Raw genomic sequence first — 11,867 nt, 5'->3', positions numbered from 1 at the left:
TGACCGACGCGAGCGAGCTGATTGACGCGCGCATGTTGACCGACGCGCGCGAGCTGATTGATGCACACGTGTTGACCGACGCGCGCGAGCTAATTAGGTAAACCTTCTTGACTCGTCCACTCTTTGCTTCGAGTTTCGTGCGGGCTCTCATGTGCAATTTTAAACGCCTACAATCTGTAATTACACTTTTTTAGATCTTGTTTTGCTTTGATGTGTACCGCTTATAGAGTTTATATAAACATTAATATCTAATGTTTATATTGTAGTAAAAGGCAATTTATAGTTGTGTTTTTCTCTGCTAATATTGACAATATCTTCATCTTGTAAATATTTTATGAAATAAATATAGCTATGAGTGAAACAGGTTATTAAGCCCATGTGTGAGTTGTCGGACACTTTGGTTTTACTGAGGATTTGTAATTAATTTGTTTCACTAATATTTCCTAATATTTTGTATTCTAAAATTGTTATAAGATCACAATGAAGCTACTTCTGCCACTATGTTTCGCGGTGTTATCTAGTTATGTTGTAGTTATATAACATCAGCAAAATTTGCATGCTTTTGGTTTTCAAAACCTTCTACATATGTAGATTTTTTGAATAATATTTTCTTTGTAAAGATCCTGGAATTAAGTAGTTGTAGTTGAAACTTCAAGTCCTTTTGATAATATGAAGTACTTCTTTATTAAAGTTATTTCTTGCCTTTTATAAAATATAGACTTGAAGTTTGGTTTTATAATGTCATGAAGTAACAGTGATCACCAAGTGACTTAAGAGTAGCCATAACATCTTATGTCATGAGGATAGTCGAATAAATATTAACACACTTTATTAAGTTTTAATGATATCTAGATTGCAATTGATTTTAAGAAATAGTAACTTGCATAGGGAAGTTATTATTATTTTGGATTAATTGGAATAAGATATTAAAAAATATTAAGAATAAATTTTTCCTAACCCCATAGGTGTGGAATAATTTATTTCTTGATATTAATTTTGATTAGTCTTATTAATAAAGCAAGAATAAATTCATTTGTGATTCGACCTCTACCCATAGGAAGGTTTGAATTTATTTTGGATCTATTCTAAACTGACATTGGTTGTTTAGAAACCAATTTTTATTTCATAGCACTAAAGTTTAAATTCCTTGATTATTGCAGTTATTCCTACTACTTATGTTGTTCCAATGCTCTGTGGTGATAACTTTGATGATTGGAAAGACAAAACTCATTTTCTCATTAGGGTGCATGGATATGGACTTGGCGCTTCGTGTGGATCAACCACCTAATCCTACGGAGGAAAGTACGCCACATGAGAAACAAATATTTGAAAGGTAGGAAAGATTAAATCGACTGAGTTTGATGCATATTAAGTCTCATGCTAGTAAGAGAATCTGAGGCTCTATTCCAGATTGTCCTAAGGCCAAAGACTACTTGAAAGCCATTGAGGAACAATTTGTTAGCTCGGATAAAGCTTTGGCCAACACCTTGATGAAAATGCCTTCAAGTAAAACATTCAACCACTCTAAGAGTGTGCGTGAGCATATTATGGAAATGAGGGACACTTCTGCTTAACTCAAGTCCCTTGAGATAGAAATTTCTGAGTCATTCCTAGTGTATTTTATTTTGAACTCTCTCCCTTCTGAATATGAGCCATTTAAAATTTCTTACAACGCACATAAGGAAAAATGGTATGTGAATGAATTGTTGATCATGTGTGTTCAGAAGGAAGAGAGACTAAAGCATGAGAAGCCTGAAAGTGCTCATTTGGCTACTCATAATAAAAGAAACACTGGGAAAAACAATCATTCTCAACAAAGAAAAAGCAAGAAAAATGTGCCGATGAAGAAATATGACGATAAGGATAAATGTTTCTTCTGCAAAAAGGCTAGGCATATGAAGAAAGATTGTATTAAGTATAAAAAATGGTAATTTCATCTCTTTTGTGTGTTATGAATCCTTTTTTGTTGAAGTTCTAGATATTCATGTTAGATTAATTATGGTTCTACAATCCATATTGTCAATACCATGCAGAGCTTTCTCAACCTAAGGAAGCCAAAAGGCAAATGAACAATGTATATATTCAGGAAACTAGATGCATTCACAAGTCGAGGTTGTTGTAACCTTCAGGTTGATTTTAAAGACCGGTTTCACATTGGATTTAGAAAATGTCATTTATGTTCCAAAATTCTCTAGAAATTTAATTTCAATTATGAAATTTGTTTCTGTTGGTTATGGTTTTTATTTTGAAGGAACATATTTTGATATTTTATTGAATAAAATCCATGTTGGTGTTGGAACCTTAATCGATAATTTATATAAATTTGATTTGGATCCCACGTTTGAATCGACTTATTTAAATATGCATGTTGATGTTGGCATAAAGCAAAACTTTATTAATAAAAAATCTTCTACCTTATGGCACAGGATATTGGGACATTCTCCATAGAGTGAATTAAGAGATTAGTAAATGATGGAGTTTTAAAAACTCTTTATTTTTCTAATTTTGGTACTTGTGTTGATTGTATTAAGGGAAAGCAAACTAACAAGTTCACTAAAGGTGCCAAGAGGAGTTCTAGTATTTTAGAAATCATACACCCTGGTGTCTGTGGACCTTTTACTACTCCTTGCCTAAATGATCAGAGATATTTTATCTCATTTATTGATGATCATACCAGATATATGTATCTTTATCTCCTTTTGACAAAGCAGAGGCATTATAATCATATTGTTTATTGAAGTAATATCTACTGCAAGAATGTAAGATGTTTTGTGTAATGTACTTGTTTAGCTGAGGTATTATGTTTGTGTTTCATGTTAATTATCTCAGTACTATAATAAATTTTAGCTAAAAAACTTTCAGCTGAAAAGGTTAACTTTCAGCCGAAAATTTTTACTTTAAAATTTCGACTGTTCCAACAGCTAGCTGACTGACTGTTCCAATGGTCATATTCCAACGGCTAGCTGACTATTCCAAATGCAATATATAGTATGAACAAAGCAGTGCTACAACCTCATCAGAAATTCTATCATCCCTTGATTCCCATTTTGAGATTGTGAGATGGATACATCGAAGGGGTCTGAAGCACTAGAAGAGGTATATTGTTTTTGTAAAATTCCAACACCCCTCAAGCTGTGCAAAAATAGGAGTAATAAAGATAGATACTTTTAGGGATGTGTAAAGTTCCCAAATATGCAATATAAGTTTTTTGCTTGGGCTCACAATGCTAATGCAATGTAGAAGAATATTCCTGTTTACCAAAAATTGCCTGTTGAATAAAAGATAGCAGCCAAAACAAAACAACTAAGGAAAAGTATTGAAGCAATCGAGCCGTGAAGTCGAAAAATAAAAAATTTGTTCATTATTTTTATGTTGTTTTTGTATAGTTCTAATTTTACTAAACATTGTGATTTGTAAATTGAAAATGAATTGAAGAAATATCGGTTCTTATAGAAAACAAAATGATTATATGCTGCTAGAAAGTTGATATTGTATTATAATTTTGTTAAATTTCTCCTTAATATATGTTCTAATTGAAAATGAACATGTTAACTTTCACCTGAATAAGTTAACGTTCACGTGAACATGTTAGACTTCATCTCTTTATGCTAACTTTTACTAAAAATAGTTAACTTTTAGCGGAATATGTTATCTTTCATAGGTACATGTCATCTTTATTCATAACATGTTAATCTTTAGCGGAATATGTTAACTTGACGGATGTACATATTAAATATTGGCTTTTCTTGCTGACATTCAGGTGAACATGTAATTTTTTTATTTGAACATGTTAAATATATGTTGTATCAAAACAAAATGTAGATATATTATGGCAAAAATACCATAAATACAATAACAACAAGAAAGTTCAAGCTTGTTGTGTAGTTTGTCATCCACACTAACTGTTTACACAACTAAATTAATATACACAATATAAACATGCACACAAGTTTTGTTCCCATCCTTATATGTTCAATCAATTAATTTTTAGAACAACTTTCTCTCATCCTTATCTAATATCCTTACTAGATTCTTCTGTTCCCATCCTTCTAGAAGAAGTTCAGCTGCAAGCCATGCACGGATAACGTCAGACTCATCATCGGGAGTAGTTACTTGAATCGTATCAACCCTACGGATTATAGCCTTCATATATAAGAGAACGAAAAGCTCATAATCAAAACTGCATGATATAAAGTCCAAAGCTAATTAGATATATGATGCTGGATAAAATGAAAAGATTAAATTTGTGAAATGCTAACATTCCAGTCAGTTGCTCGCAAGGAACATATTCATATCTGAACTTTCTCCAAACATTTTGGGGATCAAAACCAGACTTCATTGATCTATAAAACTAATTACTTTATTCACTGGTTCAATATACGCAATGTGGCCAGCAGAGCTATAATGCTTAACAACGTCCTCATCCAACCTGACTTCAGCAACATATCAGTGGTCCTGACGCACAAGGGGGATAAGGAGTATACTCTTGCTTGCAGCAACATGCTTTTGTATAAATGAAGTGTACATATGTGGAAAATTAGGAGTCTTTGCATAAAGACTATGTTGTATTGCCAAGAAGATAATGTTATGCTAATTATAAACAAGATGTAAGATGGTTAGGGGTTTGAAACTAGTGCTTACGCAAAAGTAAGTTGATACGACCACATAATTCTTGTTCAGGGAGGTAATTTGCGGTCTCTCTAGCCATGTACTTATTTTATCTATCAAAGCTTTCATGACATGTAAATTTACCATGCAAGAGATGTAAATTAAATTGCATAACAACACAACACAAAAAATCCAGAAATGCATATATTTAACATATTAAACTTGCATGGTCATCGATACGACCTCCACGTAGCAGATAAAGAAGCTCCAAAGAATCAATACTACTGTTCAATGTATTAACAATAATACGCGACCTGAAAATATAATAGTAAGATACAAATGTTAACAGTTACTAATAAACATGCACATGTAATAGTGAAAGCTAACATGTTCGAGCAAACATTAACATAAATGGGCATAAGTTAATATATATCGGGAAATATTAATATTTATACTCAAACATTAACACGAATATATAAAAGATCACAGGTAATATGCAACCAAACATTAATGAGAATAACTAAACTTATTGATGGGATTTCTGATTGCAAAAATTTAAGACCCATCCGTTCTCATCTGGTGTGAGCTTTGCCGCTACATAATAGGATATTCTGAAGTTGTGAACGAATGTTCCTTCACTACCAACCAAGCGTATGCTAAAATCATCAACAATACAACACTTAAATCATTAACAACTTCAGAAGAGCCTCCTCTTTCATGTTGATTTTCCTGGTCTTCAACAAATCTCACCTACATTCATCAGGCTTACAGTAGTACCTGATTTTTTTCCTCTCATCATCCATGTGGTGTGATATTGTAATTATCTTTGGACAAACTTCGTGCTTCTTTTCTTCAATGAGGTTCGGACTAGCTGTGATCGCATCCTAATCCTGCTACTTGGTCCCCTTATCCCCTTTGTAGCTAATTTCCTCGATCTCTTCCAATAAACTTATGCCTTCGGGTTGGCAATGAGTTTCTCAAAGGATGACTCTTCAACATTCTCCTTTTTCTCCTCCTCTTTCTCTTCATCTTTCTTCTCTTCTCCTTCTCCCCCTCCTCTTTCTCTTCATCTTTCTTCTCTTCTTCTTTCTCTTCTTCAACTTTCCCCTCCTCTTTCTCTTCTTCTTTTTTCTCCTCCTATTTCTCTTCCCCTTTCTTCTTTTCCTCTTTATCTTCCTCTCTCTTCTCTTCTTGTTTCTTCACATTCTCACTATCATCTTGTAGGCATCTAAAAATGCCTATTGGTGTCCGCACGCAGCTCAAGACGAAGGGAAGATAATAAACATCATCATCCGTGTCAAGAAGGATTATCCAAGTGCCTGCACGCATCAATCTACTCACGCACGTCGGTCAGCCGGCGCGCGTCAGTCAGCTCGCGTTGAAGTTGGCATCATAACGCTAAATTAAGCCAAATGCACACTTCGAAGAGTATACGAGTATAAATTACTTCTCCATCTCCTTCAACAGGTGCATGAGGTTGAACTGCTCCCTGTATACTCCAACAGGTATACGAGTCTAAACTGTTTTCTAATTTTAACGGGAAGTTCCTAGAAGAATATCGTATGTGATATTCTTAAAGATAACCCAACCATTCAGCTGAATACAATGTATTCCTTATTAGACCCAATTTCGTAAAGAAAGTTGGTGGTGGATAACCCATATAACATGAAGTTCCTGGAGAATGTCATGCTTGGTATTCTTAAGGATAACCCGGTTACTATAAACGGGGATAAATGAGAAACTCCCACTCGGACTCTGAATGTTTCCAAGGGTGAAATGCATCCCACTTCTGGGATGAATTTCACCAACTCCTTCTGTAATCTTTCAAGCACCCTTTTGCTGAGACGGGATTTGATCACTTTGTTGGATCAATCTTCCCTCAAGAAACTCCCACTATGTGATTGTAGAGTGCTTGATGATTCATAGTTCTCCATCATAAAATCCCTCACTGATCAAATCAATTAACAGTGGGACCATGAAAATTCTTTCTGGTCTAATTCACTCAAACTTCCGATGTGTCTGTGCACTCAACATTCCCATTGTCAGAGTCCAGGCATAGTACTTGAAATTTTAATATCCTGATCGTTGACGATTGTAAAACCCCTTCGTGTTAAGTATTTGTCACTTAACACCAGGAACCCCCTTTGAGTGATTTGTATGAATCAATACTCCCACTGTAATTTATACTCCCACTTTCACTGTCCACTTGGTCAAATCTTCTTACAGTTAGGACCACAACCAAAGTCACCTCTCGATTCCTTCTGTGAACGAGAGGTCCACTTTCAAATTGAGCGATCAAATCTATAAAAGTTAGGATTATCTCAAACCCCCACTCGGTCAAACATGTAAACAGTTAGGACCAAAATTAGAATTTCCTTTCAATAAATGAAAGGCTTTCACTCTTTTTCCCCTTCGGTCAAACATATAAAAGTTAGAACAAAAGTTGGAATTTCATTTTTAGATCAGGTAATCAACCCTATAAAAGTTAGGGTTATCTGAATCTATTCAATTCTCGGAGTGGAGATCCTACTTTTAGTTTCACCTACCCGGATTCTCAGAGTGAAGATCCTACTTTGAGTTTTCTTTGCAACTGGAAATAGAATATAAAATTCTCCATTTCTAATAGCGGGTTTATCTTTGCCCCAAGAGAAGACACCATCTTTTTAACATCATAATCTGTGCCTCACATGTACGGGGAATTTTATCCTAAATCCTAAATAGGGATAAGTCAGCGCCTAACACGTGTTACCAGTTTAGTCTTTCACCGATTGAAAAAGACACCAGAATCCAAGTCTGGGGAATTTTATCCCAAAGCCTAAGTAAAGATAAGTCAGCGCCTAACATATGTTGTTGGTTAGTCCTTGACCGTAAAAAGGACAAAAGCCCATATATTCGATATTGTGGCAGGTTGTTATTAATAACATCATAATCCGTGCCTTCTACGCATGGGGAATTTTATCCCGAATTCTAAATAGGGATAAGCTAGCGCCTAACATGCGTTATCGGTTTAGTCTTTCATCGATTAAAGAAGACACCAGAATCCAAGTCTGGGGACTTTTATTCCGAAGCCTAAGTAGGGATAAGTCAGTACCTAATACGGGTAGCCGATTTAGTCTTTCATCGATTGAAGAAAATACCAGAATCTAAATCTAGGGACTTTTATCCCGAAGCCTAAGTAGGGATAAGTCAACACCTAACATGCATTATCGGGTAGTCTATTCCCGTGAAAAGATGAAGTCTATGTATTCAATATTGTAGCACTAAGAGAGTTGACTCTCTTAGCATAACGTTATATGCAAAACGGACTTAAACAATCTGTATGCTAGCCCGACTCAAACGATAGTCGGTAAAGGCTCATCAAACCCATTGATGGTTGAGGGTTTGCCAAATATCCTATAAATGGGAGAGTCATTGATACATCAGCTCCATTATTTGGTCTCGTGACTTAAGGATCCAACAACTTCAGGATAAAATCCATACATACAGATGAATCAGCTTTAACAGTTGGTCCTACAGCCCTAACATTTGGGATCGCCATGCTCCAATGCCTTAAGAGCTTAAACTGTGTAGACTCCGGCAAACTTACGAGTATAAACTGTGTTAACACCGGTCAACGCATTGACAATTTTGTTAAAATAAGGCTAAGGAAAATTTTCAGATTAAAGGATGATTCCAGTGAGTTCAATTACAATCTAGATATGAATTCCTGACGAAGATGATCAGTTTAACGTTAACTTAACAACACGAGCTAAGTTCAGAAACTTATATACCAACTTTAGTTCAAGACTTCAACAACGGTCAGACGATAAACACAACATCAGAAGAACTTTATCTATTCGACAAAATATTAAGTAGATTGAAGACTAAAGAAGTCAAGAGCTAAAGCCAATTACAAGTTCTTTCCCACTGACTGAAGGTTGGGCCTATCACATCTAAAGCATTTCAGTCTCTTCTATAAAAGAATGAGTCTGAAATACTTTGGATGTGGTATCTGTAGGCATCTAAAAATACCTATAGGTGTCCACACATAGCTCAAGACGAAGGAAAGATGATAAGCATCATCATCCGAGTCAAGAAGGATTATCCAAGTGCCCGCGCATGTCAGTCAGCTCGCGCACGTCGGTCAGCTAGCGCGCGTCAGTCAGCTCGTGTCTGTCAGTCAGCCACAAGTGATCGAACGCACTCGTCAGTCAACTCGTGCACATTTGTTAGCCCCAAGTGACTGAACGTGCTCGTTAGTCAGCTCGTGCACGTCGGTCAACTCCAAGTGACCGAACACACTCGTCAGTTAGCTCACGCACGTCGGTCAGCTCCAAGTGACCGAACACACTCATCAGTCAGCTCACGTGCGTTGGTCATCTCCAAGTGACCGAACACGCTCGTCAATCAGCGCACGTGCGTCGGTCAGCTCCAATTGACCGAACGCACTCGTTAGTCATCTCATGCACGTCGGTCAGCTCTAAGTGACCGAACGTGCTCGTCATTCAGCTTGTGCGCATCAATCATCGGAGCTTACGAATCAACGAGATAGCCAAATACACGAAATCATAAAAAAACACAATTCTGGAAAAAATCCAAGTCCAAAACCTGCACGAGACCGAGTCACCGACTGGCAACCTACATACGCGCGGGTCACTAATTGGTGACCCGTGGGTTGTGCGGCGTCACCAATTGGTGACCCACGGTTGTGTGGTCGTTCACTACTTGCCGTGACCCGCCACCCCCTGTCAGCCAGATTGTATTGTTCGTGTCTATAACTATTAAAACTCGTTTTAGTTTGTTTCTATCAGTTTCTTCTATTCCGAAACCTCCATAACTACCTGCACATCATATCTAAACTTGAGTAGATGGTTGTTGACTGAAGATATGACCAAATACTTCATTCTTATCCAAATCAACCGATTTCAAAGCCTATAAATATGAAATGAAGGCTTCCGTTCTAAGGGGGGATTTTCAACAAAAGGAGGAGGTGCTGCTGGAATAAAGAGTCAAGGAGCACAAATTTACAGTGAATACAAGTCAGATCCTGACAAACTTTAGCATAAAGAGGAAGGCTTTCGAAGGATCTGAACCCTTACCCCCCCTCCCCCCATTCGTTCCTTGAGATTAGGCTTGGTCTTAATCTCGAGAAGAGTACTAATTTCGCTTGGTCGATCTTAGTACTTCAGCGAATACTTCCTTAGTGAAGTAGGAGATTTGATACCACTTCTGCAAACCAGATCTGATCCGTAGGCGATCCATGGATAAACCTAGGCACCGATAAAGATCCCGCAAAAAGTGATAGGCGATAAACACCTGTTGCGTATTATTTGAAAGAGAGTTGTAATTTACTTTTCATTGTATTGAAAGTCTTATAAAAATACTATTTTTTTCTGAATTTATTGTAACGTCCAAAGTTGTATTGAATTCTGCAATGAAAACAATTTTCTCCCATAACACATCTTCTTCCCCTTCTTTCTTCTCTTCAACTTTCTCCACATTCTCAACTTCCATTTCTTGCCATTCTCTCTTCTCTATCTCATTATCTTCTTGCGCAGCTTCTTGTTTTTTCTCTTCTATTTCATCTATTTCCTTCTCCATTTGCACAACCTCCTCCGCAATATGAGAAGCTTCATTTTCAATATTGGTTACATCATCACAATCGAAGAAACCAATATCATCACCCCTATCAATAGAATCCAAACTACTTTTCCTCTTCTTATGTGCAGTCTTTGTATGCCTATCATTCTGGGCCATAAATAGCCTTCACATTCTTCTTCAGGTCTTCGGGTTCAATCAAATCAGTGGGTCCTTCATAGATCTCCAATTTCCTGTTAAGCCATTGTATCTCCTTGGAACAAGCATTTCATTAAAGACGCCTACTACGCTTGACAGCATGGAGCAATTTTCAATTTAGTTTGACCGTATTCCTCCAAAAATAAATTTGCTCATCAATTGGTAACTTCTCTATCTCATCTTCTCTTTCAAGAGCATCACTGATATGCTAGGAGAAAATCTAAAAAAATAACAATATAGCCATTATAGTTATATAAGCAATGAATAAATTAAGGATAATAGTTATGAAAATCCATAAAATTTGAAATGTTAACATGTAAGGATGAAAGTTAACATGTTAATCTGAAAATTAACATGTACATAACTAGAGTTAATATGTAAGAATAACATGTAAGCATGAAAGATAACATTAAAGATAAAAGTTATCATGTTACGCTAAGAATTCACATGTTCTGCTGAACATTAACATTTAACTCAACATGAAACAATATACACTAACACGCCTAAAGAAAGTTAACATGAAACAATGCAAAATGAAATGTAATAATGATAAAGTTACAAAAAAATTCAATATAAATATGAAAGAATGTGTAAAGAATAATTGATGCTTACGTAGCCTATGGATGAGCTCTTAGGTCTATCATTCACATTCTCTGACTCATCATCCTTAACCTTTTATTTCTTCTCCTTCTTCCTCGGTAGTGATTGCTCTACAGATTTACTCCTATCTCAAACATGGGGATTCATTTCTTTCCACGATGAGAGGTATCATTCTTCTTCCCACTGGGCTCCCTTTGAGGCTATTTCTCACCCCATAGGCTGCTGGGAGAAATTACCTTCTTTAAGATTTTAATGCTTGATTTACTTGCCTTAGAAATAATTGTCTCTCTTCTCAAAGACCCAACCATCCCTCCAACACTTACCCAATTGGTTAACAGATGCTTCCATCTCAAGTTAAGGGCTGGTTTTTTAATGCTCGTCATCTCGTAGTACCATACTGTCAAAATAGAATGAATGAAAATTTAAGCTTTTATAAACTAGTAAAACTATGGATAACATGAAAAAGAAGAAGTAGAAGCAACAAATATTTGTCATAATTTTTCTAACTTTCAAATCTCTTTGTTCAACTTCAGTCTAAATAGCTAACTTTCACACTTAAATGTTAACTTTCACTATTACATGTTAGCATTTATGGGTACATATTAACTGTCACACATTAATGTTATCTTTTGTTTTCATATGTTAAGTTTCATGTTTACATGTTAATTTTTACCATATCTTGTTAACATTCAATATTGTACATGTTTTCTCATGCCTGTTACCTAAACTGCTAATAACTAAAACAAAAAATAAACCATATGAACATGCAACTTATAGGGATGAGTGGCATGCATCTAGGTACGTATATAACCCCTGGCTTCCTCATTCCTTCCATGAAAATTTGAATGCCTCTCTTCGTCTTATTAAAAATAAATTTACCTCAA

At 35.9% G+C, this 11,867-nt stretch overlaps 1 protein-coding gene across 1 annotated transcript in view; it reads right to left on the bottom strand.

The window, feature by feature from the left end:
* LOC109841593 (auxilin-like protein 1) overlaps positions 1 to 10,344 on the bottom strand; it is a 29,837-nt gene extending 19,493 nt beyond the window's left edge. The window contains 1 exon segment of the mRNA XM_020410549.1: positions 10,030 to 10,344. Within this exon segment, the coding sequence (XP_020266138.1) occupies positions 10,030 to 10,344 (315 nt within the window).

The sequence above is a fragment of the Asparagus officinalis genome, chromosome 5, assembly GCF_001876935.1.
Source record: "Asparagus officinalis chromosome 5, Aspof.V1, whole genome shotgun sequence".
In the NCBI taxonomy this organism is placed as follows: domain Eukaryota; kingdom Viridiplantae; phylum Streptophyta; class Magnoliopsida; order Asparagales; family Asparagaceae; genus Asparagus; species Asparagus officinalis.
The sequence above is the reverse complement of the archived record's forward strand: the minus strand, read 5'-3'. Positions and strand labels throughout refer to the sequence as shown.